Genomic DNA, 19,044 nt, shown 5'->3' on the forward strand with positions numbered 1-19,044 from the left:
TCCTAGGAATAAAAACAAAATTACTATTCTCAGGTCACTAGAATGAAATATATAGATAAATATATTTCAAAAATACAAAAGTTGTTTTTTATAAATGAAAAGGTCTTCTCATGTTAACTGAAAATAAACTCAATGCGTGAAATATTTATATCTATAAACTTAACCTTTTATATCATATTTTTAAAGATTAATTTCACTAGTTCAAGAAATATTTATAATAACCCTATGTATGTAAAGGTGGATGTAACTCTGCATTCAACACTAAAATGTTCTATGCTCTACCTTAAAAGAACAAAAGTTTAACATGAGATATGCTAAAAGAAAAATCAATAATAATTATGTTTTTAAATAATTTATGTATTAATACTAAAAAAATTGAAAGTTTCCTCAATCATCATGATTGGAATCTACCTTTTTGTATGCTACCCATCAATGGCATAAAACCATTAAATTCAGATTCATTCCCAACTCAGTAATATTTATTGTTTCACCACTTGGTTTATAACTTAATTTGATCTTATACATAACATTAAAATCAGTACTGATAATTCTTCAACTAATGTTATTGAATTATTAACAATAACAACAAGATACTTGTTAATGATTTTTAACTTATTTCTTTTGCTGTTACTACTCTTTTCAATGGAAAATCCTTTACAACAACTCTTTATCGTTTCATTCAGTAAGATATCTCATTTACTTACAGGAATTTTTACTTAACCACTTATGACAAAACAAAACTTCAAATTCCATGTGTTTGCTTTTACTTCTGTCAATAGTGTCATTCCACATAACTTAATTGTAAGTGTTATTTTGCAAATGCAAATTTTATGTTAGTCTTTAACAAAGCTAAATGACTTTTACCCCAAGTTAAATTAACTGGAAAGCTAAAATTTAATGGTTAAAGCTTTCGTACTATAATAAAAACCCATGGATTATAGTTAAATAAAAAGAACATTTTACTAAATAAGTATGTTTCCAATTTTATATATTACAAAAAAAATATTTTTCACCTACAAAGGCTTCTCACTCCTGAACTTGCCAACCTTCTGTCATCTTAAACAATAACAGTCAGGTTTGGACATGTTACAAAGTAATTCTGTCTTCCAACCTAGTGTCATTTTCAGTTTTTATATTCAAATAAGAACATGTAATCTTACTTTTTCTTATATTAGTTTAACATAAGTTATTTATTTTACTTTCTAATGTAAGTAAATCCAGACAAGAAAGACCAGCTTCTTGGTGACTTCAGAATACTTCAGTCTGCCAACATGTGCTAAAGCTTTTCTACAATTTACAGTATCTTACCTAATTTTTCTTATTATATTTAGTTATATGGTTTCATTTTCTTTGATACATTTTTTTAAATTTTGTATTTAAGGAAAGATAGGCTGTAAACATAACTGTAATTATTCAGTTTATTTACTTTTTTGTACCTTGTATTCTGTTTCTCTGTTATATGTATACCAAAATCTTCATGTTTACATGTGGTTTATTTATTCTTTTTTCATTATTTTGTTAATAGAAAAATACCTTAGAGTAACTGAATACAGATTGTGTAGTGTATGAGTTATTATTTACTCCACTTAGTAATTTAATATTTCATGATTATTTAGTTTTAAAGACTTTTAAAGTTAATTATTTTAAAGGCAGATGTTATAACAAATTTTGTTATGCAATCTGGTAAGAGTCATAGGTTGTGTGTGTAGTTTAACTGTTGTAGTATTGTTGATGTTAGTTTTCTCAAAACCTCCAACATTTTCTCTCTGTGTGAGTAGCTACATCAGTGTCTCCTTGTCTGTTGAAAGCTCAAGACCTCAGGCAATTTATAGAACAGGTGATAAAGTGAGCACATGTTAAGAAAATGTCTGTCAGAAAAAAAAGCTACTTAGTGAAAGAATATATGAAGTTATTCAGTGTGTTAGTGAGAAGTCTTAATGGGTGATTCATATAGTGTGCTTTGCTGCTGTGTTATTAGAACGGAGATAGAAAAAATATTTTTTCTTGGAGGTTTGACTTTGTAAGGAATTTTTGTAGAAACATTTGACTTGTCTCGAATATATTATTTAAAACCAAGTGGACTGTATGCTGTCCGTTTGTTGTTCAAATTTATTGCCAACAAGTTACAGGCACCTACAGTAAAAAATACCACCCCACATAGAGAATCCTTCACATACAGTTAATGTGAAGTTCAGGACATTATTGGTCCTTATACCTCAACCTGGTGCTCCAATAATTTCATATCTGTTTACTTGTTCTTAAACAGCATATTCTAACCCACAGGCAAATAACTGAAGAGACAGACTATCTTCAGTTGTTTTTGGATGTTAGTACACAGTTATACACCACTCAAGACTTGAAAGGTATGATGACAATTTAAGTACTATACATTTTATTTTGTGCACGTTTGGATTACATTTTAAGATATGATATTTTCATTTCATTCTTTTGTGAATGTTGTAAACTTCTGCTCCTTAACACATGGTGAGCTTAAGTTCTTATCCTGCATGTTTATTATTAACATATATGTTTTGTGTGCGTTTGTGCATCTATTTAATATTCATAACTTACACCTTAGCAGTGTACAATAACACCAAGTTATCTAGTGATTCTCCTCTCTTTCATTGTATGTGATTCCAATTATTCATGTTCTTACAGTTTCCAACCAACTCATGTTGATTTTGAAGTCAACTTTTTCAACCATTGGAAATGTATTGCTAATAGATACTCACACAGGTTTTCCAATTCAGTTCTGTTCCTTATATGTGACCTTTTTCACTCATCACTGGCCTTGAAATTTCCACCTAATCTCACATGTTTCCATGTAAAATTGTTGTGTTGTTGCATTTACTTAATAAATGTAAATATTTCTCATCTTGTTCATTTGCACTATATAAACTAACACTTTGACATTTCAAAGGTGAGGTCTAAACCATATTATACATTCTTTTTTTATTTATTTGAGTTCCTTTCAGTAGTTTTTGACCTTTTATAAATCAGTAAATCATCTATGACTTCTTTCCCTTCAATTAAGTCTTCTATTCACAAACCATAATAGTTTAAAAATAGTTTTTAGTCATCTATTGGTAACTATACATAACTCCTTTTCCTTCTTTACAATACTTATGCTTCCTTAAAAATTTACTACATTTCTTTGGAATTTCCATACCTCAAGTACATATCTTCATATTTTTTAAATATTGAAACACATTTTCTACAATATCATATACTTGTTAAAATTCTTACTATCCTTTTGAATTAAAGATGTTTTTAACAAATAGGGTTTCAAAGCATTTAAGTATTGCCAGCAAATTTAGAAATATGATGGCTGAAATAAATATTCAAACTATAGTTACACACTACAAAAACAACGAAACCACTGGAATATAACCATGAGGAAATATTATCACTATTTTACCAATCATTGTCATTACCTTGGACTTTTTTCTACAAAGGGTATCTTCTATAATGTTTACCTTATCTATTCTATTAGTCTCAAATCATAGACCTTATCAAAGTCCTTCTGAGAGTTAAAATCTGCTTTCCACCGAAAAACAACATCAGAACTCCCATCAAAACTTAATAAATTGGTAAATAGAGGAAAAAAAAAGTTTTCCAAATGATTCTGAGTGTTGTTATTTGTAAAGAGAATCTTCTGTACAACAGATGAGAATTCTTAAAACTTTAAATCTTTGGAAACTTATTATAATCAAATACACATACTAGACTTAACCACTTTATTAGAAACAATATCTAATCACGAATTTGACCATTACTTATTCAACTAAGACCCATGATATGACAGAAGATAATTCAAAAGGAGTTCTGAGGGTTTCCCCTTTTTAATAATTAATATAATAACAATTCATGGGACCAGATAGTCATAGCTTAGTGATTATGAATGTGTTTCAAGTTCATCCCACAGATGCTCAATAGAAATAAGATTTAGGAATATATGTCAAGTCTCCACAATGTTGTTTAAACCACACATGTACAAATTAGGCAAAATGAATAAAACCACTGCCAACTTAGAAGAAGCTCTCCTCATTTCTGAATGCCTTTGTCACAAATGATGTTAACATAAGCTGTAGCATTCATTCTTCCTTTTAGAAACAAAAAATATGCCGGGAAAATATGTTATAAACCATAACCATCAGAAGCCTTGACAGCTAAGATCACGCAAGGGAAGAGGGTAAATTATTCTAATTTTCTTTAACCTGTGCCAGAGTTAATCTTATCTTGCACTGAATATAAAGTTCTGATAGGCATTTACCACCACTCACCCAAAACCATCTCAATTTTTCTATGCTCTCCAACTACTATTAAAAACAATTTTATATAGTGCATTTGTCTTCTTAGCCACCACTTTTGCACCATTTCAGAACATATGCTGTGTGACTACCTTACAACAATTTTACTGTGTCATCGATGTTATTGCAGCTAACTTCCTCTACTATTCTAGAACTATCCTCACTTTTGAGAATAGGCAAGTACAAAACAATGGCACATCAGTGGGAAGAAATGATGCAATATGAGGTAAGTACCTATTGAAAATACATTTTTAGTGTAAGAAAACATCAACTTCTGAAAGAATCTTACCTCATCTCACCATACGTTATAGTCCTACAGTGCAAATATAAAAGGGATGGTGAAGGTGCAGCAATATTCATAGAAAGTTACCACACTAAAAGAATATGAAAGGAAAGCACACTTCTGGAATAGGTATTCTCTTTGACCAGTAATCAACACAGTAACACAAAACAGGTGGAACTGAATAGGGAGGAATCAAAACATTCAGTAAACAGACATGCAGCAATGAATCAGGGAAGATGTGTTGTATAACTATGATTCAGAACAGTAAGTCATAGACAAACATTGAAAGTCTGGTGTGTAACCAATAACAAGCCCCAATAAGCATGTGCCAAAGTTTGTGCCCTAGTTTACAATGGAGTAAATCAAGTGATGTTCAACCAGTGGAAATGCCTGGCACAAGATACCGTGATCAAAAAGAGTAGACCACCAATATCCAGGGAAAGCTCCTTGGATATGTAGCATTATGAAAATAAAATTACAGGTATGAGTGTTGTTGTGAAAGTTTTCATAACCAGCCCAATCGTCAAAATGTAGCAAGTAGTGTAACAGAGACACAGTATGATGTCAGAGAAAAATGAAATAACTATACATAGTTAGGGTTGAAGAACCATCAGTTATATAAGAAAAGGCCACGTGCAGTCCATCTGGGCAAAAAACTCCAACGGAAGCAACTTGCATAAGATTGTGAGATCAACAACTGTGGTCCATCTGGACAAAAAACAGCCTTGGATACATAAGATTAGACCAAATGTAGTCTGCTTCAGCAAAGACATCCAGGGAAGCCTCTTGTATAACATACAAATACCAATGAGTGTAGTCTGCCAGAGGTAAAAAATTTAGGGGAAGCACACTGGATACTGAATATTATTGTATGATTCATTGTCCAGTATCATAACAGTTATAGCAACTATAGCCTTCTTCACACCGTGTGGGTACCAATGGGCAAGAAAGTTTTATTTTTCAAAACCCACTGAAGAGGAAACCTTCACAGTCCACCACTTCAGAAATTGGGAATTGGAAAAGGTAAGAATTCACATGGTTTATTAGAAAAAAAAGGGAAAAATACATGCTGGAGAGTGTGAAGGAATGACACACCAGACAGTGCAACTGGTGCCTGTGATTCTGTATTCTCTGTGGGAAGAACATGGTTGGGTCAAGATAAGCAATCGGCCATCAGGTACATGACACTGTGAATATGACACTCCAAGATTGCAATGTAGTGATCATGAGGCAGGTGAAGAAGATCCACAGTCTGAAAACAAACAGATTTGGATTTGGTTCCCTACCTCATTGCTTAGTGATATAGCCAACAACAGTTGGATAGATGGAATGAGTCATGGCCAACCATTCAATCCCTCAGGAGTGGAAAGAAATAGTGCAAAGCCCAACTAACTGCTAAAAGTTCCAGGATAATAAAAACAGAAGGCAGATTTCTCCATGGATCATCAACCTTAAATCTCTTGGGAATCAAAGAAAGCTCAGAAAGGAAGAATTAGTAAATAGATGAGACCCTGAACAAGGTGGAGGAATAGGAACACCCACTGCAATCAGTTTCCTGTTGAGTCACCAAGCAACTACCCTGTTCCTTGGGATGATCCAAGGATTCATGGAAGAAGTTCCATTGGTTGAGGAGCATTTACTGAAGGAAATGCATGTGAGCTTGGCCCAAGGGAATGAGAGCTTCCAAACAGGCCTAAATTCCCTAAAGAGATAGGACCCTCATGCAATGAGAAAAGAAGAAGGTAGGGCCATTGGGACTGCCTGCTCCATATCATTGAGACAAAGTAGAGAACGGTAATCCCGACAAGGATGGGAATAGAAGAAAACCCCCCATGAAATAAGGGACTGAGTGAAGTTAAAAATAGACCTCTCAAACTGAATCAGAAAACCCCACCAAATACGTTTCCTGAAGAAGAAAGAAGGTGTGCCTGACCAACTAGGAATAGGAAAATATAAACAGGAGCCAATGCCCATAAAAAGGAATGTATAAAGACCCAACGAGTAAAAATTATGGGCAACAGATCATTCCACTCAATTAAACACAAGGAGTCGAAAAAAAGACCAAAGGGCTGCACCTCAAACTTTAAGATATAACTCATGTAAACAAACTGAAAAAAAAAGTGACAATGGAGCAATAAGAATATGAAATCAAACATCCATAATGATCTGGGTAAAAAAAAATGAAAGTAAGAGGTTGGACTATTGTGAAGTGAGGAGGCTCCAGAAAAGTTCAACTAAGATACATTTATGACAGGTCTCAACGCTCCCATCTTTTGAAGGACAACAATTAAGTGGAGATAAATCCCAGGTGAGTGGGTACCAACTGTTCAACAGTCCCTATGTGTTGTAGGTCTTGAACAGGCTAGGCAAGATGACTGAAAGAGGTACAAAGTTTATCACTATGAAGGAACCAATAAAATTTAGAAATGTGTAGTGTCCAAATCACATAAAAATAATGAACCTGTAAAACTAAGAAATTTACCCTAAAACAAAAAACTATACTTGAATACAAAACCACTAATAGAACTTAGAATATTAACGACATAAATTTCGAACTTATATATCCACTCAAAGAATCAATAAAACAAAGGATGTCAAAGTAAGAGCTACCCTGAAGAAGAAGAGAACGTAAAGGAAACCAGTTAACAGTAACAAAATTTACTCAAATATAATACCCAATTAGATGTAACTAATAGTAAAAAATAAATAAAAAATTTACAAACTTATATAAATAGTAAAAGGAAGAATAAATGAACTCACACAGTATCTTGTATAATCCATATATATACATACACACACACACACCAAAAATTAAACAAATAATAATAACAGTCCAACTCAAAATGCAAACTTAAACTAAAAGTAAACTTAGATGGTAAAAGAATTTTTAAAATCTAGCATACCAGATACTGAGCACAGAACACAAGAAAGACCAAATTTATAACACAAGGAAATTAAATTGACATGCACAAGTTAAGAAAAGTTCAATAAATATGAGTATAACTATTGGGAGTGAGAAATACACACTAAAAAATCCAACACAGATCTACTAGGAAAAAGTACAATATCTAACCCACAAGATTAAATGGAGATAGAATAATGGATGGAAAGTGCAGTAAAAATAAATTTCCTCTTAGTACTGACATCCTTCCCTACAAAGCTCATAATGCAGAAGGAAGAAATCACTGGCTGAATATAACATACAACATCTCCATGGACTGAATTCTGTGCTTTCCCAACAGATATCACTGACCCTGAGATCTGAGAATTCAAGTCAGAACCACTGCCAACTTTTGCAAGACTTTCATCATCTGCCATATCAAATTTCAAATTCATATGAACAAATTGGAATTTGGAAAACAAATATTCACAAAATAAACAAGCAGAAAGAATGGTAATCAAACACAAAACGAAAAAATGAAGTTGAAACTGTATAAATTTGTAATCAAGCATAATCAAAGCTTTGTAATCACATGGAGAGAAAGTTGTTCAAACACACATCCATAAACTACAGGATGTTCGGAAAGTCACTGTGCAGTTTAGTTTGTTAATAAATATATAAGTGCACAGCGACTTTTCGAACACCCTGTAGAATGCCCACTGAGAAAGTGAGGATCATTCTAGAATAGTAGAGGGCTCTTGCTGAACTTGTATAGATGGTGCAATATGATTTGTGAAGGGTAGTCATGTAATCAGTATCTTCTGAAATAACACAAAACTAATATGGTATAAAGACTGATGCAATGTTCCAAAAGTTTTGTAGCAATGCTTCAAGGGCAGACCAGGATCAAGATGGCTTTTGATAAGAGGAGGTAGGACTATTTTATAAAAATGAATAAAGCTTCATTAACAGGACTCCATCACAGATTCTGTGACACTATTGTCTGTTAAACTGGCAACAAATGTGCTTATAATAGTTATGTTTGGTGCTATAAGAATCAAAAGACACACATCACGTGAACAAGTTAATTTGCATCTTCAGCTCAGATCAAAGTCTGAATGGTTATAGTTTCTAATAAGCTGGTCAAACCCTGCATAAGTAATAGTTTAAGTTTGGAAGACTCATCAAATTCAATAGCTTAAGAATAATATCTTCTTATTAGACGAATATAATTATTAGTAGTGTGAAGTTCAATGTACAAAATGTGTTTTCACATCTCTCTGACACACAAATAAAAGTTCAGTTACAAAACAATATATTTCCAGCTTTACCATTTATCCCCATCTCCTTCCTCCATTTCAATGTATCTCTTATCATGTTTAGGCTATCTTCAATGTCTTCTTTTTTGATGTTTGATAAACCTGGCACAATACCAATTGTCTTGTTTCAGCCTATCAACATCTCGTTGATCGTAATTATCTGAAATAAAGAACAGAAAAACCATATTTTCAATTGATATCATTCAAGGTCATTTTGTAAATGTAAATCCCATACAAGTCCCACGTGTGAAGATGAATAAATGATATCCCATTGTGAAAACTGACAACTGACAAAAGATATCCAAAGTGGGATTTGCAACAACATCAATTGAAGTAGTTTTGAAATGGAAACAAATGTAATGAAAAACCAAAGCATGAATCCCACAGTGGTAAAAGTAACAAACCACAGAGACACAACCACTGTAAAAAGCACATGATTACCATAGGCCCAAAAAAGAAAGTCCAGTGTGAGAAAGCACAAGTCCCAAAATGGGAACCTCCCTGACAGTTGAATAAAGTAATAACCATAGAGTTGTCTATGTCAACTGGCAGACGATGACAGGACAACTGTGTCAGAAAAAGAGGGTAAGCCCAATAAGCTACAGTTATCTCTATGATGCTGATAAACAAAAATGCCTAATCAGATTTCAGAGAGAGTTGTGGTATTGAGAACCATCACTCCCAAACCAAAAAGAAAGGCACTGATGTAAAGGTGCAACTAAGGCCAAAAGGTTGAGTGGTATACCCCAAGTTATGTTGATTTGAGTGAGCCATAACAACAGAGGGGTGTAAAGAAGTAGATGCACAAAACAACCACTAAATGCATGAATTGAAAGAGAGAATATCAATTAACTTGTTGTTACACCATGGTTAATCACAGCTTAATGAGGATGTCGGAGTTAGGTAATCTATGATACTGAATGTACCTCATCATAGAATATATCTCAGTCATGAACCTTCAACCACACATTCTACAAAGGGAGCTAAAGGGTCATTTTTATATCAGGTCCACAAACAGATATTTGCCTCCTCTCACCACTGAGTAAGGTGGAGAAAATTCTCTAAGAAAAAAAGAAAAGCGTATGGATCTCAAGGGTGTTTTTTTAATATCTATACACATTTTACTGTGCATATGTTGCTAAGAGTAGTCTAAAGCAGAAATGTGGTGGCTAGAGAAAATTAACTGGAAATCAGGTAGTTGGAATAAAATTGCAAAAGCAATATAGCACTAAAAAACAAAATAAGTCAATAAAGGCGATTAGTATCTCAAAAAGTATAAGAAAAACATATATCAACACAGGAAACACTGGGTAAAAATTTCCCAGCAGTTGTGCAAGAGGTGGTAGCTCTCAGTGGCACAGAAAGGTAAGTTGCATTTCATTTTGATATATTTTAGGCATGAGGGATTTTTACTTGAGAAACATGCTTCAGTTACTCTTTACACTGATTTTCCACAAAAATAATTAATGCACATTCAAATATATGAATTTTAGAACACAATAAATGTACAGATCACTAAAATAAAACATTCCAAAACTACTTTAAGTTTTCTCACTTTCTAACTAAGTTATAACTAGATTAAAAATTTCTATTATTGCTGAGAGCAATAATTTTTCTCAACTTAATAAACTTTCTTCGCAAACTATCATCCCTTTCTACATTAACTAAATAAAAAACTTAAAATTCCTGTATATTGCAGTAAGATCTTTCTATTGCTCATAAATATATCCAGAAGATAAATTGGTATGAGTAAATAACTGGTTTGAAATGCATGAAAAGAGGAGAGGTGATTCCCTGGTAAATTTGACAAATTTTCTCTTATCTCAGTAAATCTAGAAGATTGGAGGTTCACATATTATATTCTTCCTTGTTAATGGTTTTGTTTTTACTTGGCTTGGCACTAAATAAGCTTTACTGTTGAAGTTACAATATCTATATTTAAATGGATGAGTTCAGATAGCAGACATGACAAAGAGTGAAAATTTTCTAAAATATTTCTATTTAAAATTAATAAAGTAAAACTTGTATGTTAAATTTCAAATTATAAACTAAACTTTGATGTAAAATGTATCAACATCCACTGATAATAAAGTTGTTTTATTAAGTTTGGAATGTAACTGTAAAAATGTTGTAATGTGCATTACAAGGTCATTTAAATTAAGAATGCCTATAAGTATATGGTTAACTCTTAAATAGTACAGTACATAAAAGAAACCAGATCAGTATATACACAAGATCAAGCTGTGAAAACTAGTTTACCTTGATTAATCCTTAAAAGTATACAAATGAAAGACACCACAAGTATATATGTGCATGTTTGCATAAATATGAACTCTTGTTTACTGGATAATTATTCATAAGTTTTAGAACAGAACAAATCTGATCAGCTGCAATTATTAAAATAACTCATATTACTGCAGTATTTACAATTTAGAATGTTTTCGTTTGAGTTAACAGAGATGATGATGTTCGTAATTTTATTTTAGTGTATTTTGTGATAGGTAAAACTTTACAAGGGTTGAAGAAGATATATTTCATACAATTCTGGAAATGGATATTGTAAATCAAATTCATAGTTTTAGAAATTTATTTAAGTGTAAAACACTGCTTCTTTAAGCCTACACATTTCTTAGCTAACTAGCAAGTTAACAGTGTCCATTACCTAGTAGTCACTGCAACTGCAAAGACAGTTTTCAGCATTTGAACAGCTCAACATGGTAACAACACAATAAAAAATGCATTAATGGGATGTTGGTAAATATGATATTAACTTCAATTTTTTAATATTTTAATCATCCATAATAATATGTTTAAACTAAATTGACATAATGTACAGCCTCCTTGGTGTATTATTATACAAAATTCTAAACTTCTGTGTAATCTTCAATCCAAAAAAGAAAAGAAATATCATTTTCCCTAGCCTTAAATCAATGTATGTGTGTGAGTGTGTGTCTCTGGTTTCCAATCCAAATAAAAAATAGGTAGATAGGTAGGGATTATTTTTTATGTCAGATACTAATAAGCTAAAGTGTAAAATGTTTTTTTTTGTCTTAAAGGGAAGAAAAATACTTAAAATATTTTCAGGTCAGTTGTAAAAAATCAGGATGACCAGGAAACTAGAACCATACTTTTGTTTGGAATAATGAGAGATTACTTTTATTATTTAAGTTCATTCACACACTTGAAAATCATTGATTAGTGATTATGCAAGTCAACATTTACTAGCCTCATACCTTTCCAACCTTTCTGTTCTTCAAATATTCTTCTCCTCACTTCTGTTACTAATTGCAAATTGACAGAGGTGTCAGATGAAGTGGAGGTCTTACATAGAGAAGTAAAGGTCTTACGTAGAGGACTCATTCCTTTAATTTATTTATTTCAACGTTAACAACTGAAAATTAATGTAAAAAATATGTAAATATTAAAGAAACAACAACAACAACTATAAACTATACAAATGAAATTGAATCCTGGTACTGTCTGATTTGGTCTATTGAAGTTCGGATACTTCAAAATACAAGTTTTTCATTACCACCAAAACAATATTGTGCAAAAAATTCTCTCCATTTAAATTTTTGGTTTATAACAATGGTTTTCTGAAGACAAAACCTGTAAAATAAAATGCATTAAAGTACTTTAAGAAATTTAGCAACTTTTTACTTACACGTAAATATTATGTTTCGCTACTTTCTGTGAAAATATTTTAAAAAATTCACCAAATTTCATCTTAAGCTGCATATAAGTTTCTCCCTAAAATACGTTTAAAATTTTGTTTTCAAAACTTTCCTTATAAAATACTGCTGTTATAGGAAGATTAGCCCCCATTTACAGATTAGAAAAAGTATCTTAAAAGTTGCCAATACTTTGATAACTCTCATAAACTTGTTAGAATTCTTTTAAAACAACTTTCTTTTCATTGTAGGTGATGGATGGGGCAATGAGGAGAGCACATATGATTATATCTAAATGTATTTTGACTTCCAAAGTACCTTTTGTAAGGAACAACAAAAATTACTTGAGTTATAGTGACTTATGAAATTTGCAAAAAAAAAAACACAGAAATACTACTACATGCTGTTTTAGTTCAATAAGCAACAAACAATTCTGCAGTGAACTCTGTGGTATTTTTGGATATAAGCACAACGAAAGGGTGAAGTATGGGGTTTTGATCCTCCAATTAGCTATGTGCATATTTGACTAAACACTGATGAAATTTGTTAATATTCAAGATAATTATACTTCTCTCAGAAAGAAAAGGGGAAAAAGGAGACTGCAGGTTAAACCCACATTGACTTATAGAAAGCATAATAGATAAAATTTGAGAAAAGCATAACAAATTTAAGAAATTTAAATTGCTTGATATGGTGGGGGGATTTCAAAAATAATAATGATTAAAAGTTTGTTAAACAGGAAGTTTTGATGTCAAGAAAGATGTATAAACAAACATTGGCTGAAATTGTAAAAATTAACAGGGAGAGTTCCTTTAAATAAATTAAGGGTAACCAAAATGTTAGAATGGAGGAATGATAAAGGAAGGTTTGTACTTGATGATTATGAGATGGCTGGTTAATAACAGTCTTTTTCTTCAGTTTTGCTGATGAAATTTAAGTAATATTCTTCATCTTGAATAGGTAATATATGGAAATGTTGGGCACATACCAGAGGATTGGAAGTTAGCTAATGTCACTCCTTTTTCAAGAAAGGTGATGAAGTGCCCTAATAATTATAACAACAAACAATGCTGCAGTGAAGGCTGTGGTATTTTTGGATATAAGCACAATGAAAGGGTGGGGTATGGGGTTTTGCATTAGTTGTGGAAAAGATTTGGAAAGTCTGATACAAAATACTTTGCAACGTCATTTAAAAATTTCAGAAATTTATTGGCAGTCAGCATTGTTTCAGTAAAGGAAAATCTTTTGACATTCTTTGAAAATGTTTCTGCTTATGTAAATCAAGATAATGATGTAGATTTGGTGTATCTGGATTTTCAAAAAGCATTTGATAAGATGCCACCTTAAGGCTCAGTCTTAGGACTATTGCTCTCTCTTTGATCTGCATCAATGACACAGGATAAGGAATGGTCCATAAATTACTTGTATTTGCTGATGATATTCAGATCTCTGGAGTTGCCAGCTGTGAGAAGAATGTTGCTGCTTTACAAAGAATTTTGATCATTTAGTAAGTTGAGCAAATCAGAGTAGAAAAAAGAAAAGAGTACATTTGAGTGGGAGAGAATGTGGTACGAAGGTGAAGGGGAACCATAGAAAGATACTGTAACTCAATCCCACAGTGAAAAAAGTGGGTATCAAAAGGATGTATCAAAACCTCTTCATGGGACACCAACATCCATATGAGTGTGGAATGAGAATTATACCATCTTCACCTCGAACCCCACAACCCACGAACTGAGAAGCATTCCAATTCCCAGATACGATACAAGGACTAGCTTTGACCTACCAATTCAGAAAATTGACCTATGATGTCAACAGGATGTCTACTGCATGGAATATACTCTACTCACATAAAACAAGCTGAAACCATTAAAATGGCAATAAAATCTTGTAAAAGAGAAAAAAAAGAGTAGCCAAGAACAGAACCACAACAATTCCATGTTCTACTGCTACAACAGAGACAAAGAAAATTGAGAGAGAAAGGAAGACAACCTAAAACTTGTATGAAGTCTGATGTTGACTGGTTTGCTCTGAATCCACACCAGGCCACAGGGTATGGATATCCACATAACTGTAAGATGAAAGTTCACAATTGAAGGTTCGAAGTGCATTCCAGATGGCTCAACTCCAGTGGCTGAGTAAATGGTATCAGGAGGTCACATCATCCAGAAAGGTGACATCTCAACTCCTCTGGATACCACATCTCATGTACATCAGCAAAACACTATTGCTCGACTCTCAACTGAATGGTTATAGCCATCTTTCTGTGGAACCTATTCAGAAGGATGCCTCCAAGGGTGACCACCCCAGCAGCTTGGAACTGGTAAGGGCTCTCACACTTTATTAGAAAAAAATGGGGGGAGTGAAAATGCACTGGAGAGACCAGAGTAATGTCATCACTAGAGACAGTGCAATGAGTGTTCACAAAATTCTATTTTGGAAAAATAGACCATACCAATTTATTCAATCCCCTTCTGTTTTACTCATGATGCTCATAGATGGTTCAGTCCACAATGACCATATTTATGAAGCAAAATACCCAACAACTATTCACCTGCAAGAGATCTTGTGAAACATTCTATCTCAACAATGAGCAATCCAAGGACATGGAACATAAAGTGTGAGTAAACACTGGTTATACAGTGTAATTTGGAGTTAAACATTACCAGGTCAGGCACCACTCACCAGAATGTGATCTATGTGATAAAAAGTAATTAAAAGCCCCTGAAAAACGAAAGTATGAATACAACTTACCAGTTAGAGTTGTACCATATTTTGAAACATGGCCAAAGGTGGTAGACAAATATCTAACAGACAGGAAATCACAGCATTACAGAGATAGTAGGAGATGAATGTACTAAGACGGGACAACATGCTAGACTGCAGAATTTCTTCTATTGGACAATGAGGATAAGAAACAAAGAAAAGATTAAGATACAAGATATGACAGATAAACAAATGTAACCAAGGGTACAAGATATAAGGTTGGAAGGAGTAGGCCAAAAAAACCACAAGGTGCAACTCTATTTAGAAGAGTAGGATGTAAAAGATCATGATGGGAGGAGGATTGCCAGCAGATCAAGAATATTGGTGGACAGATGTCAACTAAGTCTCAATAACATCCAGGACAGAATCAATACATATAATGAGGCCATACATAAATATCCAAGAGAAGTTGATGGTAAACTGGCCTGAGTCAATATGGTTTGATAAACTAAAATGTCCCAGAAACAAGAAACCACATACTACCTGCCAGAGCTGAAAATAAAATGTGGGTTGAGGTGGAGGGGAGAAGAACAAGGTTATCTCCAGAAACCCCACAGAATTTGTGAAGAGTCTCAGAGGAAGATGCAAGTAAAAAGAAAATCATAAGAAGGTGATAAGGGTAGGAAGAAAACAACAATATAAGGCATGTGAACGAGAGACATATAATTTAGGAATCATCTCAACCACCCCCTAAACAGGTAAAAGTAATCTCACAACTATATATGTAAAAACGGCTGGTATGGATAGAAGAAGCTCTTTGCAGAGGAGCGACCAATGTTTCGACCTTCTTCGGTCATCGTCAGGCTCACAAAGAAAGAAAGAAGTAATGACAGATAGCTGACCACATGCTTGAATGGGGTTGTGTAACTGAGTGTAGGAAAGTAGAGGGCGTGCTTAGATGTTTGATTATATTTATAAATGTCGGTACAAAGATGTTCCTTTGTATTGGTTAATTTTGGGCTTGAATTGTTGAATAAGTAAGGCTTCTTTAATTTTGCGTTTGTTTATGCTTGTTTCTTTATTTAGTATTTGGGTGTTTTCTATAGTTATGTTGTGTTTATTTGATTTGCAGTGTTCGGAAACGTGTGAAGGTGACTTTTTGTATTCTTTGAATCTGGTTTCCATTTTTCTACTTGTTTCTCCAACATAGAATTCGTGGCAGTTATCACATTGCATTTTATAAATAATGTTGGTGTTGTGTTTGTCATTGTAGTTTTGTGCCTCGTTTTTGAATAAATTTTGTATTGACTGAAATGTCATATTTTGTTACTAGTTTTGCCAAAGGTTGGTTATTTTTCTCCTCATGTCGGGAATATATGGTATGCAGCAGTATATGGTTTCACGATTTTTTAAATCGTGGAGTATATTTACTTTTGTTAGTTGATTTTGCTTTTGTCTAAGTGTGTGCGAATCATGTTTTCTACACTTAGTGGAGGAAACTTATTGATGTTAATGAAGTATTATTTTATTTTGTCTAATTCGTCGTTAATTTTATCTGGTGAACATAGTTTTATGGCTGTGTTTATTTGGTTTCTTAGTACGTTTTTAATTTGTTTCATGTGCTGAGTCCCAAGGAATATTCAGTCTAGTATTGATGATTTTTCGGTGGATTTCTGTTTTAAATAGTGTATCGAATCTTGTAAGTTTGAGGTTAAGAAATGATTTGTTTGTATATAGTTGTGGTTGTTGGACATGAAGTTTGTCTTCATCGTGGTGAATTCTATAAGGGTTGCTAATTGGTTGCGGGAATGTCTATTGATGGGTTAGGCTCTTGAATATAGAGTTCTAAGGCTATCTTGCAGGCTTCAGCGGTTGGGACTTCTGTAAAGAGGAATATGACAACGAAACTGGCCATTAAGACTTTATGATCAAGTTTATTAAAATTAGATTTGAAATTAAAAGAGTCTTTGATAAATATAATCCAACATCTAAGCATGCCCTCTACATTCAATTACACAACCGCCTTCAAACATGTGGTCAACTATCGGTCGGCTACCTCTTTCTTTCTTTGTGAACCTGACGATGACCAAAGAAAGTGGAAAAGTTGTTCGCTTCTCCACATAGTTGGTTTCGACGTCACATTTTACGTAAATTAGACCAAACCTCAAGAACTACGAGCAGAAACTCCATCAGCCTATCTATAAAATATGATAGCAGAAACAAAAAAGGTGACAAACAAAAACCCAGCAGTTCAACTATACAATATGTCAACAGAAAAGATATATGAAAATCTAACAGATAAAATCCAAGCCAAAATTGTAAACAAATACCCAACATATAAACTGGAAGACAGCATGGACTACAACAAGCAACAGGAAAATAGAAAACAAAAGAAGAGACCTAAATTATAAAATAGCACGATATAGTGAGCACAAAAGAAAGATAAAACAAACAGAAAGTTATGAAATCAAACAAATGTCCGTGCTGCCAGCGCATAGAAACAACAAAACATGCTTTCTATGAGGGCCTGGCATGGCCAAGCACGTAAGGCGTGCGACTCGTAATCCGAGGGTCGTGGATTCGCGCCCGCGTCGCGCTAAACATGCTCGCCCTCCCAGCCGTGAGGGCGTATAATGTGACGATCAATCCCACTATTCGTTGGTAAAAGAGTAGCCCAAGAGTTGGCGGTGGGTGGTGATGACTAGCTGCCTTCCCTCTAGTCTTACACTGCTAAATTAGGGACGGCTAGCACAGAGAGCCCTCGAGTAGCTTTGTGCGAAATTCAAAAAAACAAGCTTTCTATCACTACGCACACGTAAATGGAAATTAACGGAAGATATCCGACAATTTTCACACGGGCTTGATATATTACGCAACAGTCCTCTTTAACACTCCACAACATGTAAAGAATACAAAGAAATTCTCCTTCTTCTTTTTCATGAGTGAAGTTAAATACTAGATATTGTCCGCAAGATGGAAAGCCGTTTATGAAAACGTACAGGAAAGCGTTCCAGTGAAAATGAGAAGAATTAGAGCAAATACAAGAATTAGGTTAAAAATCGACAAGCATTGATTAACGCTCATTTTAATATGAGATGGGCCCCGGAAGAGTCGAAAATAATGAAAATGAAAGGCGGATTCATAGACCTGAAATTTTAAAATTCACTCTGTCACATCACACGCTGACTTTAAATGGACGACGAAGGAGGAAACCACGGCGGACCAGCCAACGCTGGAGGTGCAAACCTGGTTAGTAAGTGTGTTTGTGTACTTCACATGTGTAGGTGCTTCGACAAATGGCTCATGAACCGTAAAAATAGTGACTTTGACTGCACATGTGAAGTTGTGTATTGTCTACCCCAAATGCGTTCAACAAGATATCAACACACGACAGGAAATCTAGAGGCAACTACGACAAAGGAATGGTACAGAAACAGGGAAAGAGGAAATTAAGGTAGGTAAGGTAAGTAATATCTAGAACTTACTTTGTGTTGACTAGGGTTGCAGGGTAGGCTAGAGATACGCCCTATCCTCTTCCAACAGTAAGGGTTTAGTCAGAATAGTTAGTGTGTTCTCTAAGCTGAAGGAGTGGAGGCAGGATACAAGAAATAGAGTTAGGAAGCCTACCCCAAGGGTACAGACCGGATCCTGGGGCAGTCTTTGGCGGCATACGACGCAGGAACCCCTGTGTGGTTAGCTGTCGAGTGGATAGTTCGTCATACTTGTGAGTGTTGGGTACAAGAAGGTGAACCCGGAATACTCATGTCAGTAATGGAAGCCGACTCTTTGAGAAAAGAAAGACCTATACGGTCTAGTTCTGTCTTGGAGTACAGCGACCACACAAACGTGATGACCCGGAGTAACGATCCGAAGT

The 19,044-nt window shown here is 33.9% G+C and overlaps 2 protein-coding genes across 2 annotated transcripts in view; both read right to left on the minus strand.

The window, feature by feature from the left end:
- LOC143249983 (motile sperm domain-containing protein 2-like) overlaps positions 1-13,098 on the minus strand; it is a 35,346-nt gene extending 22,248 nt beyond the window's left edge. Inside the window, exons 1-2 of the mRNA XM_076500619.1 lie at positions 12,027-13,098; positions 8,806-8,953 (exon numbers count right to left, since the gene is read on the minus strand). Coding sequence (XP_076356734.1) covers positions 8,806-8,851 — 46 coding nt within the window. The 5' untranslated portion in view covers positions 8,852-8,953; positions 12,027-13,098. The remainder of the gene's footprint in view (positions 1-8,805; positions 8,954-12,026) is intronic.
- Positions 1-19,044, minus strand: part of LOC143248117 (uncharacterized) — a 155,456-nt gene that overhangs the window by 37,828 nt on the left and 98,584 nt on the right. The gene's annotated exons all lie outside the window — the stretch shown is intronic.

The sequence above is a fragment of the Tachypleus tridentatus genome, chromosome 4 (assembly GCF_004210375.1).
Source record: "Tachypleus tridentatus isolate NWPU-2018 chromosome 4, ASM421037v1, whole genome shotgun sequence".
Taxonomy (NCBI): Eukaryota; Metazoa; Arthropoda; class Merostomata; order Xiphosura; family Limulidae; genus Tachypleus; species Tachypleus tridentatus.